Source organism: Silene latifolia, chromosome 6 (assembly GCF_048544455.1).
Source record: "Silene latifolia isolate original U9 population chromosome 6, ASM4854445v1, whole genome shotgun sequence".
Taxonomy (NCBI): domain Eukaryota; kingdom Viridiplantae; phylum Streptophyta; class Magnoliopsida; order Caryophyllales; family Caryophyllaceae; genus Silene; species Silene latifolia.
Window position 1 is genome coordinate 80,533,700 of NC_133531.1, and position 19,360 is coordinate 80,553,059.

Below are 19,360 nucleotides of genomic sequence, written 5' to 3' on the forward strand. Positions count from 1 at the left end.
GCTTTGGTATGGACGACCCGAGCGAGTTAGGTGATCCACATCTTGGTCTTCACCATTTTGGACTATTTCCTTTACCAAAGAGTTTTCAATGAGATATTCGTCTTCATCGTCATCGGCCCAAACTCCATTGATTGCAGCTAGTTCCCTCATTCTCATGATATTGCTTTCTAGTCGTATGATTTGATTGACTAGTTTATCGACCACGGCGACTACTTCTTGCATAGTGGCATTTTGAGAGAAGGTCAATGGTACGCGTTCTTTAGGTGTTGCATTGGGATCGCGTAAGGTCGTTACCATGTTTTCTAGTTCCCACACTTGTCTATCTACACTCCTTGCCCATGCGATGAAGTCGGAAATGGTAGGGGAGATGGTAGAGTAGAGTCTTTCTTTCTCAATTGCATGAATTTCATTTTCGGTGGGAGAAATGAGATGTGAGCAATCTAAGGTAGATTCGTCACTTGTAATCACTAGAACTCCAAGAGGATTCTGAGTGTTGTTGGGTTTACCTCCTGGTGGAATTGGAAGTCGACCATCTTCAATCATATCCTGAAGCACGTGTTTCAACTTGTAGCATTTTTCTGTGTCATGCCCCTTGCCCCTATGGTATTCACAGTAGGAATTTTCATCCCAAAACTTGGACTTCCTTTCGGGTTCGGGAGTAGGTCCAATGGGTTGGAGTTTGCCTTGCTTCATTAGCCTTTTTAGAGCATTGGAGTATGTATCCCCAAGGTTTGTGAACTTCCTTGGTGGGCTAGTTTTCTTGGATGGCTCGAGAAGGTTAACTTCGTCGGTCTTGCTAGTAGAGCCGTATGAACGACTTGTGGACCCTTGATATCCTCGACCTACCGTTTTGGACAAGAGTCCTTTGCGGATGTCATCTTCAATTTGTGTCCCTAGTACAGTTAAGTCCTTGAAAGTCTTGATATTTTGATATCTCAAATGGTTGGCATATATGGGCTTGAGATTGTCCACGAACTTCTCCACAAGAGTGGCCTCATCCGGGCGTTCAACTAGTTGAGTACTAGTCTTCCTCCACCTACTTAGGAAGTCGGTGAATCCTTCCTTGTCATTTTGGGTAAGAACCTCTAGAGTGCGCATGTTGACTTGGATCTCGGCATTATCCGTGTATTGTTTCGAGAACTCGATGGCGGCGTCCTCCCAAGTAGCGACCTTTTTGTGATCTAAAGTGTAAAACCATTGCTTTGGGATGGTGTCAAGAGATGAAGGAAAGATCCTTAAGAACATCTCGGGTTTGATGCCTTTGATAGACATGTAGTCCTTGAAGGCGCGGATGTGGTTCAAAGGGTTCTCATGTCCTTTAAACTTAGGGATATCCGTCATGCTAAAGTTAGTGGGCAACTTGGAATTGACGGCTTCATACTTGCGATTGTTCTCCCTGTAAATGTCATCCCCTTTAAGGTACATCAATTGCTCCTCTAGGTATTGGAGTCTTTTCTCAGCTGCGGTTGTTCCTAGGACAGGATTCTCATCTTTAGACTCGTCATCGGAAAATTGTAGCACTCCACCTTTAGGGGGAGGTAGCTTTCCCTCTACATCAAAGATACGGCCTTCGATAAGCTCAAGGCGGTCATAGGTTTGTTCTTGGGTAATTTGCATTTGGGCTATCGCGGCTAGGATTCGATCATTACTTTCTTGAATTTCTTTGGAGGTTCGTATCATCACTTGACCCAGGCATCTTGGAAACTGGATAAGAGATCGGCGACGAATCAAAACACGATCGACCATTCCATCACACTTGCTAAAAGAGGAAAAGACTTGACTCGTGAAGTGGGTGTGTGCCACTTGTGTTGAGTGAGTTTTGAAGAAAGACAAGGTCTTTGAAAATGTGTGTCCTAGCCAACTGTAGTGTAGTTGTAGGAGTGGACTCGAGGTGAGGTTTGAAATGGGCTTGTGGCCCGAATTTTGACACGACAAACGGACAGAGTTTTGACCGGATTTTGTGCTAATTAAAGGCCCTATTTCGAAATTCTTGATTGAAAACGGGTTTTGATTTTTTGAAAATTCGTCATGGTTTTGTTTAGAAATGGTGATCACATAAGGTTTACACATTTATACAAGCATTATAACGGGATGCTGAGTGCATTTAGAAGGGTTTTGGTTTAAAGGGTGGGTTGCCATACCGAACCATCAAACCCGAGGTCTGTGGAGAGGCTCGTGCCAAACAAGAGTAAGGCCGATTCCTAGTCCATTTCCTCAAGTGGTGAAGGCCCTTGATACAAACAAGAGTAAGCATCATGGTATGGGTGACGTCAATCGCTATCCATCCTTAGGCCCAAATAAGAATTAGGACCGTTTAGACGGGACGATTGGTCGAATGGGTTGGGTTGGGCCTAGGAAGGCCAATTTAAACGGTCTAGGAAGACCGAGTTATGAAAACCGACAATTGTCTTGTACAAACTTATTCCCTAACCTTGTTCAAGTTTCACCCTTAGCTACACGTAAGTGTATTTCCCAATGAGTCGCCAAAGCGTGGACAGCGGGCCGCCCACGGGGGCGCTTGGTGAAGGGGCTCGAAAACAAGCGTTTGCATTTTGTATGGAGTCGCCACCAATTTTTATGGGAAATTGGAACCGTTCGAATACCTCGTGTCATGTCAAGACACAAAGTAGTGACATGAACACTAAGCAATCGTTACCCTTAGCATTCTATGTCTAGAATGACTCTCGTGGATGCCAATGAACACGGGTGCTCACGGAGATCTGGAGTAAGGGGTGAGGGTACGTATTAGGAAGCTCTTTTGATCGAACACCTAATCCCGCCCGCCTCGATAGCGGCCTCTACTAATGATTAGGGAAGTTATTCGTACTTGATATATCGTCGGCTATATGCATGCAATGCAACATCCATAGATTAATCCTAGCATGTGAGAATTAGACTAAGTCGGTTGACATGTAATTAGCAAGCAATTGGGTCGAAGTTGAGATTTAATGCTCATTTACATGTGAAGACATACAAATGATACGAAATACAATAATAATAAATATAAACTACAATAATTACATTGGAATAGGCGATTTATGTCGAAAATACCTTTAAAACGGATGATTTGAGAAAAAGGAAATAAGAATAAAAACAAAGAAATACGAACAAGTCAGAAGGTGATAATACGATTATTAGTGGATTAATATGCTTACTAATTAAACTACGTCAAGGCAGAAAAGGAGTTCAGGGACAGAAATCACCCTGGAACAGGCGCAGCAGGCACTGCGCCCTTTGGAAGAGGCGCAGCAGTTGCTGCGTCTGTTCCAAGGGTGAGTTCTGGCTGTGAAGCCGGAACTGCAAACCGTTAATGTTATTTGTTAAATTAATGGATTGATTACGATTTTAGACTCGGATGAAAGTGATTAATGAATTATTTACATATGATTGAGGTCATAAAACAGTAAAACATGGATGAGACGGAAATAAGACAGATTAATTATGTGAAGGGTCGATGTTAATGAATGATTAATTAAACTAACTAACTAAACGAATTAGACTAAACATGATGAATTGACGATGAATTAATGAACAAACAGGTGAAAATATATCAACGATGAATCCCATAAACTCAACATGAACGAATTGAATTCCTAAAACTCGAATTGAATTTAATGACGAAAACCCGCAAATATTGATTATTTGGGATTTGAGTCGGATTTATGACGATTTAAAACATGTTAATGATGATGGTTAATATACATATGAATTATTAAACTATCATGTGAATGAATTAACAGACGAACAAAACAAAAGAAATAAATTTGACACGAATTACAGAGGACGGAGGAAGAAGAAAAGAAGCAGGACTGCGGCCTCTCACGAAGAGGCGCAGCAGTGCGCGCTCCTTCAAGAGGCGCAGTTTCTGCGTCTTTTCTCGACGTCTGTCTACTGGAAATCCGCAAAAAAGGTTTTAAAGACGGTTTTAGAAATCGGTTTCAATGGTGTATTCGACATAAACCTTACAATTGTTATACAATAATAAAATACAATAAATAAAAGGAATTATACACCCTCAGACTTACATGTTGACGGAACGAGAAGAACTAAGAAGATCGATTAGTGATGCTCGACGCGAATGCAAGGAAAGAGTGCCCTCGTAAGAGGAAAACGATTAAACAAGTTGATTAATTAGATTGATTGAGTGTAGTGGTCAAATTGGTCGGTCATGCAACGGAGAGGCTGGTACCCGGAAAGATCTGAGCTTACGTGGTCGGAAGTCCAAGCACGTAGGCGCCAATTAGTAAGAACGAAGTCTAGAATGCAAAGGGAGAAGAGAAGGCCGGACACTCGCGTGAGAAATATGAGGAACGAAAGCTCCTATTTATACTAATCACGTGAAGGAATAGGGTTTCGGAGACTCTTTGGAAGTGAATCTCGGAAAGATATGAAAAAGATACGTAAATCATGCAAAGAAGGGCCTGGGAAGAGGCGCAGCAGCCACTGCGTCTCTTGGAAGAGGCGCAGACTGCTTGCGTCTATTCCAGGAGGTTTCCTCCGCTTAAGAAAGATTTCCGTGTTTAAGTTATGGTAGGACGGAATTAATTCGATTATCTTTAATATCTTATGTAAATATTACGGGATATTATTTGCCAAAAGATAAAATTTGAGAAATATGGAATAGAAATATCCGGAACATTCCAGAACATTCTGACTCGGGATTTAACAGTTATCAGAAAATGGAGACGGTTTTTGACCCGGACTCCGAATGTACTCTAATTACTGCCAAAACGACCGTATCGGCACGTAGATGACATTTAAGAGGTTGACATTAATATTTGAGCAATCACTTGACGATAATCTTACGAACTGTCACTAATCGTTCCGCGAATCAAACATGCGGCCCAATCATCACCGGGTGGTTTGCGAGGGGTGCAGAAACGAGGTGTCTACAAAAGCCTGCATCGTCTTCTTCTGGGGTCGTTAATTCGGCTTCGACTATTGATTCCTCACAATCTCAATCTTATTCCATGGTTCACGTGGAACACACCGGTGCTAACATTACCCCGATTACTTTCAATGGCAAAAACTATGATGAATGGTCTCGCTCTTTCCAACTCGCTATCATGGCGAAAGGAAAGTTGGGATACATTGACGGGTCTATTTCTAAACCGTCTGAAACGGACAGCAATCACGGGACCTGGTGTTCCTCTAATGCTCTCGTGACTATGTGGATTTATAATACTCTTGTTCCTGAATTACGAAGGCATATTTCTTTACGACCCGAAGCACGATTGGTTTGGACCGATATCAAAAATCAGTTTTGTCAAACTAACAAAGCAAGGATTTATCAATTACAAGTCGAATTGTTGGCATGTCGTCAAGGCGCAAACAAGTCTCTTATGGAGTACTATGGCAGGATGACCACCATATGGGACGCTTTCCTCGAACATGACACGATTCAATCGTGTTCCTGCAATCCCTGTAAGTGTAATTGGCTTACTATTATTGATGCTCGCAGGGAACGAAAACGGGTACGTGACTTCCTGATGGGTCTTGATGACCGGTTATCCAATGCTAGATCACAAATTATCGGTATCAATCCCCTTCCCTCTTTAGACCTTATTTACAATCGTTTATTGCAAGAAGAAGGGGTTCGAAATATATCGATTAATAAGGCCGAAACCACTCCTGATGTGATGGCCTATGCTGTCCGTGCTCATCATGGTGCACGACAGTCGGGTGGGGGGCAAGAACATCGTAGTGAACCTTCTAAATATTATTGCATCTCTTGTAAAAAATCTGGACACAGCTTGAAATTCTGCTATCAAGAGACGGGACTTTACCCCGAATGGTGGGGTGACCGTCCTCGTCCTCGTCCTCGTATCTATGTTGATCCTAACGCTACTGATTTGAGAAACGCCATATTCGTGCCTGACCCTTGAAGTAAAACCCCTGTTAATCGGCCAAAACAGGGGACCACCGTGCCGTCTCCTAAAACTCACATGGATGCGGCTTCCACACCATCCCACACGGCTTCTTCAACTTCCCAACCGCCTATCTCCACCTTTGATAAAATAGACTTGAACAATCTCACAACCAGTGAGTTGGATGAATTGGGTAAGTTATTACAAGCACGCAAAGGCGACACAGATACAACCCGTCTCAATGGTAATTTTTCTTCCTTTTCTTGGATTATCGATACGGGAGCATCTCACCATATATCGGGATGTCTCTCGCATTTTTCTAATCTTAAAATAGTTTCTCCTTTATCAGTTGGACTCCCAAATGGGGATCTTACAGTTTCCACACAAAGTGGTGACATCCGTCTATCATCTCGTCTTATCTTACGAAATGTCCTATATGCTGCAAATTTACATTGTAATTTGATCTCTGTTTCTAGTCTTTTAATTGATACAAGTCTTACTATTCAATTTTCCTATAACTTGTGCCTTATTCAGGACCGTACCTCGAATACTGTGATTGGTGCGGGTGAGCAACACGAGGGGCTTTACTACCTCAAAGGTGTCCGGAATGATAAGGCACAAGCATACTTGGTTGAGACAGAAAATCCAATGGAACTCTGGCACAAACGGTTGGGGCATCCTTCTTCCGAAATTTCACGTTTTTTACCTTTTTTTCATGCATCTAAAAATACTACTGTTTTTCATAGCAGAACTTGCGACATTTGTTTACGCGCGAAACAAACTCGCGAACATTTTTCTTTAAGTAATAGTCATGCTACATCATCTTTTGATATTATACACTGACATTTGGGGCCCATATTCGAAAAAGGTCTCTTGTGGTTCACGGCATTTTTTAACTATAGTAGACGATTTTTCACGGTCAACTTGGGTCTATCTTTTACAAAACAAAAGCGACACGAAACAAACTTTATTGAATTTTTTTGCCATGATCGAACGTCAATTTGACAAGAAAATTAAAATTTTACGTACTGACAATGGTACAGAATTTCGTCCTCTAATACCTTTTTTTAAAAGTAACGACATTCTTTTTCAACATTCTAACGTTGACACGCCTCAACAAAATGGGCGGGTCGAACGTAAACATCGTCACATTTTAAACGTTGCCCATGCTCTACTCTTTCAAGCTCACTTACCCATATATTTTTGGGGCGAATGTGTCTTGAGTGCCGTTTATTTAATAAACCGTACTCCGGCTCGTCTCCTACACGGTAAAACCCCATATGAAGCTCTTTTTAACAAACCTCCTCCTTTTGAAAATATCAAAATTTTTGGTTGCTTAGATTACGCCAAGTCCCTAAATCGGTCTCATGATAAATTCGCTCCCAAGAGCCGTAAATGCATTTTTATTGGTTATCCGTTTGATAAAAAAGGGTGGCGTCTTTATGACTTCGATACCGGATCTTATTTCGAGTCAAGAGATGTCATTTTTGTCGAAACGGAATTCCCATTTCAAAACCTCCATATCCATGTGGACAGCGGGGGTGCCCACGGGGGCGCTTGGGAGAGAGGAGAAACAAGCGTTTGCATTTTGTATGGAGTCGCCACCAATTCTTATGGGAAATTGGAACCGTTCGAATACCTCGTGTCATGTCAAGACACAAAGTAGTGACATGAACACTAAGCAATCGTTACCCTTAGCATTCTATGTCTAGAATGACTCTCGTGGATGCCAATGAACACGGGTGTTCATAGAGATCTGGAGTAAGGGGTGAGGGTACGTATTAGGAAGCTCTTTTGATCGAACACCTAATCCCGCCCGCCTCGATAGCGGCCTCTACTAATGATTAGGGAAGTTATTCGTACTCGATATATCGTCGGCTATATGCATGCAATGCAACATCCAAGTTTTAATCCTAGAATGTGAAGATTAGACTAAGTCGGTTGACACGTAATTAACATACAATTGGGTCGAAGTAGGATTTAATGCTCAATTACATGTGAAAACATACAAATGGTACAAGAAATATGATAAATACAATAGGAAAATTGCAATAATGAAAATTACAATAATTACATTGGGATAGGCGATCTGTGTCGAAAATACCTTTAAAACGGATAATTTGAGAAAACGAAATAATAAAAGAATTAACGAACAGAACAGAAGATGATAATACGATTAATAATTAATTATACGTATGTTAAATAAACTAGGTCAAGCAACAACGGAGTTCAGAAGCAGAATTCAACCCGGAACAGGTGCAGCAGAGCTGCGTCCTTTGGAATAGGCGCAGCAGACGCTGCGTCTGTTTCGACCCAAATTGGCCGAAGTTTTAATTGCGAATTGTTAATATCAATTGGTAAATTTAACGATTGATTAAATTATTTACTCGAATGAAAGTGATTAATATGTTATTTACATGTGATTAATGGGTCATAAAAACAAAATATGGATGAGACGGAATATAACTAATTAATTTACACGAAAGAATGATTGATTAGTGACATGAGTGAATAAAATAGATTAATTATAACGAATTAGTGACAAATATACGATGGTGACAATAATAAACAGATGCAAATATGTCATAGATGAATTCCAGAGACTCAATATTGATGAATTGAATTTCTACAACCCGGATTTAATTTAATGACGAAAACCCGCAAATATTGATTATAAGGGATTTAAGTCGGATTTAACAATGAATTATACGAACTAATGATGATGATTAGTGATATACATGTGAAATTATTATGTGATTGTGTGTCAAAGAATTAACAAACAAATGAAAATAAATAAACACGACGAATTACAGAGGACAAACGAAGAAGAAAGGAAGCAGGAACTGCGGCAGCCTCTCGAAGAGGCGCAGCAGGTATTGCGCTCCTTCGAAGAGGCGCAGCAGTTGCTGCGTCCTTTCTCGACGGTTATCTACTGGAAATCCGTAAAAAGAGGTTTTAAAGACGGTTTTAAAAATCGGTTTCAAAAGGTATTTTCGACATAAACCTTACAATAATGATTACAATAATTAAAATACAATAAATAAAAGAGAGATTATACACCCTCAGACTTACATGTTGACGAAACGAGAAGGACTAAGATATCAATTAGTGATGCTCGACGCGAATGCAAAGAAAGTGCCCTCGTAAGAGGAAAACGATTAGATTAATTAAGTTGATTGATTGTGGAGTTGGTCAAATTGGTCGGTCATGCAAACGAGGCTGGTACTCAGAAGGATCCGAGCTTACGTGGTCGAATGTTCAAGCACGTAGATGCCAAAAAGTAAGAACAAAGGTCTAGAATGCAAAGGGAGAAGAGAAGGGCGGACACTCGCGTGAGAAATATGAGGAGCGAAGGCTCCTATTTATACTAATCACGTGAAGGAATTAGGGTTTCGGAGACTCTTTGGAAGTGAATCTCGGAAAAATATGAAAAAGATACGAAAATTACCCAGAAAAGGACTTGGGAAGAGGCGGAGCAGCCACTGCGTCCCTTGGAAGAGGCGCAGCACCTGCTGCGTCTGTTCCCAAGTGGTTTCTTCCTGCGGAAGAAAGATTTCCGTGTTTAAGTTATGGTAGGACGGAAATAATTCGGTTTTCCTTAATATCTTATGTGAATATTACGGGAAATTGTTTACCAAAAGATAAAAAGTGTGAAATATGGAATAGAAATATCCGGAACATTCCAGAACATTCTGACTCGGGATTTAACGGTTATCAGAAAATGGAGACGGTTTTAGGCCCGGACTCCGAAAGTACTCTAATTACTGTCAAAACGACCGTATCGGCACGTAGATGACAACTAAGAGGTAGAAATTAATGTTTGAGCAATCACTTGATGATAATCTTACGAACTATCACTAATCGTTCCGCGTACCAATCCTGCGGCTCAATCATCACCGGGTGGTTTGCGAGAGATGCAGAAATGAGGTATCTACAGAGCCCCCACTTTGACTGAGGCTTGGAGAAGGCAAAAGTCAAAGTATAGCCATCAGGTCAATCGAAGATTACAACCTGACGACTATGGCGACGCGAGGCGGCTCAAGGGGTCTGAGCCAAGGATCTGTCGTCGTGAACATTTTAGAGTCTGTCGACTATCGGGGAGGGTCGTTTAAAGTCCATTAGACTACGTAAGGAGGCTCGCCAGCCATAAGAAGAGACCATACCTGAGACTTCTTTCTCGAGATGCTTCCGGAGGTACATGGGAGCTGTCGAGCGAAGATCAGGCGCCAGGACTAAATAAGGTGAGTAGCAGGGCACATGCGGGAACTGCTGAAAGAAGGCTGCTTGGGTAGTCTTCGGGAAATACGTAGATAGCAGGACACAGGCGGGAACTGCTGAGGAGAAATCTGCTTAGGTAGATGTTGATCTTCATGTCTTGAGAGGGACAGTACGTCCGCTTACTCTCGCCGGGGACATGATTGGGAATTAGTCTCCATGTCGTGAGAGGGAGAGTCTATCCGCTTACTCTCGTTATAATGAAGGCGTGTCGAATTTTGTGAAGGAATAAATGCTCGTTGTTACAAGCAAAAGGTCTTGTAAGAAATAAATCATATGCAACAGTCCACTGCTGGCTTGGGAATGCGGGCCGGAATGAAAGAAAATCATCGAACAGACCAAAAGGATAAAATCGCATCAGGGAAGAGGCGCACCAAAGATGGGCCCACAAATAACGAATTCATAACGAATTTTTGAAAATCCGTATGGAGGGAACACAAGGAAGAGGCGCAGCAAGAGCTGCGTCTCATGGAAAAGGCGCAGCGCCTGCTGCGTCTGTTCCCCAAAGTGTATTTTCTGCGTAAAAACGCGATAATCAGAAGTTCATTTCATTATTTCGAAACACAAATCCTCGAATTTCTCTCTCAAAAATCAATCATTTCCGCCAAGGTTTGATCCAAAAGCTTGCATTAATCATGACTAATCGAGGTATGTGTCTCATTCTTGCATTAATCGTCTATATTTGCTCAATTTTGAGTCGAAAAAATTAGGGTTTATGACCCAATTGATCGAAAATTTGGGGCTTTTCCCCCAAATGCATTTGCCTTGTCAAATTGACATTAGAAATGGATAATTGGTAATATAAGGAACATAACCATGTTTTTGTCTCGAATTTTCGTTGAGTTTTGAGCCTTTGAGTGAAATTTGAGACGGTTTTACAGCTAAACCGTAAATTGCTTCGAAAATAGCCTTAGGATTGCCCATTTGCGATGAAACTTGATATTTGGGATCCTTGAATGATGGGTAAACTTCCTACCATCTTGGAATTTTGGTTTGTGACGGCTTTTCCAGGACACTTTTTTAGGGCATAATTGCTGTTATAACGAAATGCTGCCGAAATTTCGACTCGAACCCGGAACTAGGCTTCACATTAGGCTTGACTTGACCCAAATTACCACATGAGTGATCGGGTTTGCGAGAACATGGCCGAAGATGGCGAGAAAAGAGCGATTTCAGGGCTTCCGAAGGCTCGAAAATCCCTTAACCAAGGCTTGTCGTCACGTGACGCGGCCTAAATTTGCTTTAATGTTGCAGGTGATGTAGCTTCTACTTCCGGGAGAGCTCCCATGGATATAGACGTTGCTACTGTCGAGGAGGCTTTAGAGCAGGCTTTCACCGTCGCGGTGATGGCTGCTGGGGACGAGGTCCACGAGGAGGAGGCTGTCGAGGAGGATGAGGCCCCGAGACGGGCCAACGTTGAGCGAGGAGGTCGTCAGCTGAGAGGAGCTCCCGCGTGGGCTGAGACTTGGGAGAGCAGGCACCTTCTGTGGGCTGCAGAGGGTCACCTGTCCTACAGGGCGGTGAAGAGCTTGGTAAATAGGAATTCACTACTCATTACTCATCCTCTTTCATTCATTCGTTCAAAACTCTTTCGATTTTCATTCAAAACTAAAGATAGCTTTTGTTTCAAATCACAATAGGAGGCCGGGAACATCAGGTCATTCTCGGGCTACACGACAGAGATGGAGCACTACGAGCGGCTGTCGGCGGAGGAGCGGACCATGATCGAGTGTGGAGCGTTCGGTCCTTTGGTGCAGGCCTGGAGGGATATCGCGAAGAGGAAGCTGCGAGCTAACCTTAGCCTGGTCCGCGCTTTCTTGTACCGATTCTGGGATACGACTTCCACGTTTCACATGCCTTTTGGTGAGGTGGGAGTCACTCTGGAGGACTACGACATGATTTCTGGTCTGCCGTGTGGGACCGAGGAGGTGGAGTGGTCGGAGACTGCCGTGAGGGTGGACTCGGCCAAGGCGAGGAGATTGATCGGCTGGAACTTATCGCCGAAGGCTGTTACAGTGCCGGGTTTGGTGCCCAGCTCCTACGTTCGAGATAACTTTGCGGGAAAGATCCCGGCGCTGGTGACGATTGACGGGAGGGAGACGGCTCCTCCTCCCTGTACAGCTGAGCAGAGGGCTCGTTTGTGGCTTTGGTGGTTTCTGTCTTCGATTTACCTCGGAGACAAGGGTGAGAGGCTGTCGACGAAGCTTCTTACCTTCCTTTCTAACCTAAGTTTCCTAGGGCGTTGGGACTGGGTCACTGCTGGCTTTGCGGTCCTCATCCGCTTCATGAGGGCCATGGTTCGTCTGGAGTTGATAGAGAAGGGGACTTCTCTCGGTGCCGTCAGGCCTGGACTACTGTTGGAGGTATGAACCTTCCTTTAGACCGAAATCAATTCCTCTCTTTATCAAATCACGAATGATCATCATTGACTATCTTGCTTTGCAGGCGTGGGTGTACTCCTACTTCCCGGGCCTCGTGCCTAAGAGGACGGAGCCGCTGGAGAAGGCCTATCCCGTGGTGAGGGATTGGGTGATGTGCAGGACGAAGAGCAAGCGTTCTTCTCACGGCGTCTACCGGCGGGATGTGAACGCTCTTCAGCTGGACTGCGTAAGTATCTTACCTATATTCATTTGCTTCTTATATTGTCTTTTAATTGATCATAGGATGTATCCTCGTTTATCTTGTCATAGTGGGTGCCCAGACCTTGGGCAGAGTACGCTGGAGCGCCTCCTTTCGTGGCTGAGGTCCTTCGACCCAGGAGCTCGAGCCGACTGCTGTTGAGGATGTCGATGGGTCCTGTGTGGTACTTGGGTGAGCGCTTGGCTCGTCAGTGCTCTCGGGACGTGTTGACGGTTCCCGTCGATCCTCCCAGGACGATGTTCAGGGAGCCTTCCGAGGCAGAGAGGGGGGCGGACTTGGCTGGTGCCAGTGGTGACGCCCTCCTTCTTCCTGGTGAGGACTACTCGGCGTTCCTCTACGGGAGGTTGGCGTACTGGCCGGTAGTGGTGAGCATCTTTTACTCTTCCTCTTGATTTTCAAAACTACGATGAAAGATCATCGGTTAATGAGAAATATTTGACTTTGCAGGAGGTCGAGGCGGCGGACATCGAGCCCCCAGAGTACTCCGAGACCCTCGAGTACACTGACGCGACCGGGAGGACGACGATCTCCGAGCTGCGTGACTTTGACGTAGCTGTGACGGATGCCGGGCCGGACGATCGGCAAGATTCGATTCGGAGGAGGGTGAGCCTCTAACTTTGCATAACTTCTGTGTAAGAACACATTTGATTGAGTTTGTTCAATTGTTGAGAATTTCTTTTTGAAAATGCAGGTTGCGCCGTCTCGGTTTGTGGCGTTGTGGAGGGTGGCCAACCGGCTGCGAGCTACTGCCGTCGAGGCACTTGTCGGCGGTCGAGGTCGTCAGGTATGAACCTTATGCCTATTCCATTTTTGATTTTTAATTTTCCAACTTTGCTTGAAACGATTGACATGAGCCAATTTATTGTTGTTTACAGGGTGACCACGAGCTGGAGCGAGAGTTGACCCAGTCTCGGGAGGAGACAGCTCGTTTGTTGAGGGAGCTCGAGGTTCGGGACGCCGAGATTGCCGTTCTTGCGGCAAGAGTTGCAGAGCTGGAGGGCGACCAGCAGTAGTTTTGTGTAGCTTTTGTAGACTTGCGCATTTGGGCATTGATTTTGGACATTTTTGGACTTTATTCGGGGCGAGAGCCCCTAGTTTGTAATACATTTCCCTTGTTTGGTGTATATACGACGGCCTGAGTGCCTTTGCTGATGGATTGCGTTGCTTGTATCTGCAGGTTAGCTTTGAACAGGTTTGGTAGATGACGGTTTACGCCGTCATGCTGCCGAAATTTACATAGAAATCACGCAAAACATACATTTGTATATACATATGGCCTCAATTAGCGCAAAACGAATGACTCAAAAGATGCAAAAATGCAAAAAAATGCAAAAAATTTACCGGAAATGACCGGACGGTAGGGAGGGTTACCCCTAAAAAAAGAAAAAAAAACAGAAATCTATAAGTTAGAAATGTAGAAATGAAATTAAGAAATTGAAATTAATATATAAATGTTGGAATTCGATAAATTGGAAATTATTTTCTAAAATAAATGAATTAAATGAGAAATGTAAAATTAAAATGAATTAAAACGAAAATTATTTCCTAAAATAAGAATGAAAATTATTTCCTAAAATGAAAATGTGCGAGTGTGGTAAAATGGCGAAAATGTCGATGTCGCCTCGAAATGCGTGCCCACGAAATTAGGAAACCTGAAACATGGTAATCTTCACGTATTTACCAAAATAATAACCCGTAGGAATAGGAAATTATTCGTCATGGAATTAGGAAAGATCCCACGCGGAAAATCACAGAAGTGAGGCTGAGGAAGAGGCGCAGCATGAGCTGCGTCCCTTTGAAGAGGCGCAACAAGTGCTGTGCCTGTTCCCAAGGTGTTCTGCTCTGACGGATTTTGGGAAACAGAAATTAATATAAATAGAAACGTCGATGAAGCTTTTATTCACACAAATCTTCCGTCTCTGCTTCGTCTAATTACATAAAATTATTAAAATAATTTTATTTTTTCATCATGAATACTTTGGAGATTCGTTTGAAGGAATGGACCAACGAATTTTCGAACATGGAGAAACATGATATGGGCTCCTATAATTTTGGACCATTGTTGAGTTTAAAACTCATCAAGGTTGTTAAACCGTTCTTGGATGCTTGTCTTGACTATTGGGACCCGAATTACCATGTTTTTGCGTTCCCTGGAGGTGATATTTGCCCATTTCTGAAAAAAAATTGCCGCTATTGGTGGGTGGGATCCGAACACCGCCCCGCCATTCCTTCTAGTTCGCAAGGGTACAAGAGCAAATTCAGAGATTTGCTTGGGTTGACTAGACTTGAGGTGGACCGTCTAGTGACCTCGAAGGGCGTGAGAATCTTTGGACTTCATAGATCGATTCATCACTGGGCCGACCCCACCGTTTCTCATGTTGCTAGGCGGAGGGCATTTGGCTTTTGCTTGTTACATGTGTATGTCTTCCAAGGGCATGTTGATGAAGACTTGAGAGGTGATCCCCGTCTTCTGGGCCTTGTTGAGCAAATGGAGCTGCGCAGGAGCCCAGCTTGCTTATGCTTAGGAGAGATTCTTTTGGGCTTGGATAATAGGAAATCCAACCGTGATCTACCGTATTTGGAAAGTCCCGTCATTTTGCAGGTAAAAGACATTTTCCTGTTTTTTTTTTTTTTCATTTTTTTTCGTTTTTTTTTTATGTCTAATACCCGCTTTTGGTAGGTTTGGCATATGGAACGGCTCCGATTGATCGAGCCCCCAGTTCATGTGCTTTCCTATCATGCCCGCTCGATTGCGATGAGGACGAGGTTGTACATGGTGGACTTCACTCGGGTCTGTGATTACTGGAAGAACAAACTGAAGAGCGATGATGGCCCGTTGATTAGGTGGGTCGTACCGTGGTGGCACCTCAAATCCGTTACTGGAGTGTCTTCTTTGGATCCCACTAGGTCCATGCGCATTCCTAGATTGGATTTTATGGTGTGCATCTTCCCGGAAAGGCTGATGAGACAAGTTGGGCTGAAACAGACGATCCCGAAGCTTGACATCGTCCATGATCGCTATGGCGCTTACTACAGAGAGCTGAAGAGAGTGGGCCATTAAGTGGGCCCAAAGAAACATGTGGTTTTTGAATTTCTCCGCTAATGCCTTGTGGGTGTCGGATTCTTATCTGCGATGGAGAAAGGCTACTACTCCGGAAGAGCGCGAGAGATTGAGGAAGCGCGAGCCCGTTGACTACAAGGTGCGTGAGGTAGAGAAAGAGAAATAAAAGCATTTGATTGAGGGAGAGGAAGAAGCCGGGTTTCAAGTTGTTCATCCTTCGAAGAAACCAAAGACTACTCCTGTCGCGGAAATGGTGATTGGCAAGAATGGAAAAGCTAGGCCTCGAGAAAGACCGTTGGTGATTAGGTCTGAAGTGGCGCAAGAGCGTCCGGCTCGAGGTCGTGACAAGAAATATGACAAGAATGACAAGGGCAAGGGGAAGATGGAGGAATAGCCCGAGTCTTTATTTATTATTTGATTATTATTATTATTATTGTTGTAATAAAAAGGTGGGGTTTTTAGAATCCTAGCCTATTATATTTTTATTATGTAGCCTACTATTATTATTGAAATAAAAAAAATAAAAAAGGTTAAGTGGTTATGAAACCGTTGTGATTTTCTATTTATTATTCTTGTCGAATTCCAAATGCAATGCAAATGTCCTTCTATTTACATTTTAGATATAACGGGTTGAATACTGTGAAGGATTGCCTACGTATTCACTTAAAAAAATGAAATCAAACCCTTGCGCGTAGTTCGAGTAATTGTAAAAGAATAATTGTTCTAAGCAGGAGCTTGTAATGAACTTAGAAAAGAAGCATGAGCTTTTTGCTTACTCTGAAGGTGCAAATTTAGTTTATTTGATGATACGAGGATGACAAATTTGTCAAAATGCAAGAGCACAGCGACATTAGCTTATTTCAGTTTGGCCAGGGGCCGTTTATTTAGTGCCACAAGAGCGACACGTGATGTTACGCGAGGCGCGTTTTTGTTTCTACTCTAGGCATAGTACCGTTTTAGTTGGTCAAGGTTTGTTGGGTTCGAAAACTCATTCCCATCTAGGTCTGCGATTCTAACCGCACCCCCTGGGAGTATGGATTTGACTAGAAATGGTCCGGCCCAATTAGGTTTGAATTTTTCCCGTGGGTCAACAGGTAGAAGAGCTCTAACCGATTTGAGCACTAAGTCTCCTTCCTTGATGTTCCTTGGCCTAACCCTTTTATTGAAAGCTCGTTTGATACGTGCTTGATATGTTTGGACATTATGCAAGGCGCGTAGCCTACGTTCATCCAGGAGGATGAGTTCTTCATATCTATCCCTCTTCCAATCGGCTTCCGGGATTTGACTTTCGAGTAAAATACGCAAGGATGGTATTTCTAGCTCGACTGGTTGTACAACTTCCATGCCGTAGGTCAAATAGAAAGGAGTAGCCCGGTGGGCGTGCCCTAATCAGATGTACGATACCCCCACAAAGCGATGGGTATCTTGCTTGGCCAATCTCTATAGTTGTCAATCATTTTCTTGAGAATCGTGACAATATTCTTGTTTGCCGCCTCTACCGCGCCGTTAGTCTGTGGTCTATAGGGCGAAGAGTGGTGATGCTTAATCTTGTATTTGGCTAGCAATTGCTCGGTCTCAGCTTGGAAGTGTGATCCGTTATCACTAATGATTTCATGTGGGCAACCATATCGACAGATGATGTTGTTTTGTATGAACTTTGCCACATTTTTAGCTGTAAGACTAGTGTAGGAAGCCGCTTCTACCCATTTGGTGAAATAGTCAATTGCTACTAGAATGAAACAGTGACCTCTGTTCGGTAGGGGTTATCTTCCGATTATGTCAATTCCCATGCGAGAAAATGGCCAGGGAGAGGTCATTGTATAGAGCAACGAAGGAGGGACATGCTGTACATTCCCGAAGATTTGGCAATTGTGGCAATGTCTTACGTATTTGATGCAATCGTATTCCATTGTGGTCCAATAATACCCCAAACGTGTGATTTTCTTTGCCATCATGGGCCCACTCATGTGGGGACCGCATTCTCCGTCGTGGACTTCTTCCATCACCTTTCGCGCCTGTGAATGATCAAGGCAACGTAGGATTACACTAAGAGGTGTTCTTTTATATAACTCTCCTTGCATGAGAACGTATTGGGAAGCGAGTAGGCGTATAGCACGTTGTCCCCTCTTGTCCATATCGGGTGGATAGGTACCATTAAGCTTAAAATCAGATTGCTTGGAACCGGGGTTCTGCGCGATCTCTTTTTCATCGGTGATTTGGTGGACATAAGCGGCTCGACCGTCGTTCGATGCACAAAGGCATTTCCACCATGTGATCCGGCATATTAATCAAAGATGCAAGTTTCGCAAGAGCGTCTGCAAATTGATTTTCTTCCCGAGGTAGGTGTAGGTAGGTTACGTGATCAAAGAATTGAGCGACTTGGTCTATTCTAGCCTGATAAGGTGCGAGGCTTTCGCTTCGAATTTTCCAAGATCCTGTAACTTGGTTGATGATCAATGATGAATCCCCATGTACTCGGAGGTTTTTAATGCCTAAGCTTACCGCCGCTTGTAGTCCAATGAGACAAGCTTCAGATTCGCGGCATTGTTTGTCACCTCGAAGTCGAGTTTGACAGCAATTGGTGTATGCTCGCCTTCAGGAGAAATGAGCAACACTCCTATTCCAAATCCTCTCAAGTTTGATGCTCCATCAAAGTAAAGATCCCAGGAATCTAAATCAGTTTGGAGTATATCCTCGTCTGGAAATGACCAAGTGTCTATCGTTTGTGCGTCATTGATGGGATTTTCTGCGAAGAATTCGGCGACGACGCGACCTTTAATAGCTTTCAGTGGCACGTATTTGAGGTCTAATTCTGAGAGCATTAGGGTCCATCTTGCTAGGCGTCCGTTGAGGACGGGTTTCTCGAAGAGGTATTTGACTGGATCCATTTTGGAATATATTTTGACGGAGTAGCTAAGCATGTAATGGCGTAGCTTCTTCGTTGCCCACACAAGAGCGAGGCATGTCTTTTCGAGTTGTGAGTATTTGCACTCGTATTCCAGGAACTTCTTACTAAGGTAGTAGATAGCCCTTTCTTCACTTCCTATAGTTTGAGCCAACATGGCGCCCATGGCTGTTTCGGTTACTGTGAGATATAAACCAAGAGGTTGATCTCGTTGGGGTGGCATGAGCACTGGTGGTTTAGCCAATATCTCTTTGATTCGGTCAAACGCCTTCTGACAATCGTCGTCCCACATGGTGTGGTCTGTTTTCTTGAGTTTCTTGAAGATAGGCTCACAAATCATTGTAATTTTCGATATGAATCGACTTTATATCGCACTTTTCCGGGAATCCTCCGATTTCTTTTTTCGCATTTGAGGTTGTGGCATTTCGATCAGAGCTTTGATTTTGGAAGGGTCTATTTCTATACCTCTTTGACTAACGACGTATCCCAGGAGTTTGCCAGATGTTACCCCGAATGTGCATTTCTGAGGATTGAGCCTCATGTTGTACTTTCGTAGCCTTGCGAAGAACTTGCGAAGGTTCGCAATATGCCCCTCTCTTTCCTTGGATTTGA

At 43.5% G+C, this 19,360-nt stretch overlaps 1 protein-coding gene across 1 annotated transcript; it reads left to right on the forward strand.

Moving 5' to 3' along the window:
* The first annotated feature begins 4,970 nt into the window (after positions 1–4,970).
* LOC141588271 (uncharacterized) lies at positions 4,971–5,885 on the forward strand. Its single transcript, XM_074409720.1, has one exon. It carries the CDS (start codon positions 4,971–4,973, stop codon positions 5,883–5,885), a length of 915 nt encoding a protein of 304 aa, XP_074265821.1.
* Positions 5,886–19,360: the final 13,475 nt, after the last annotated feature.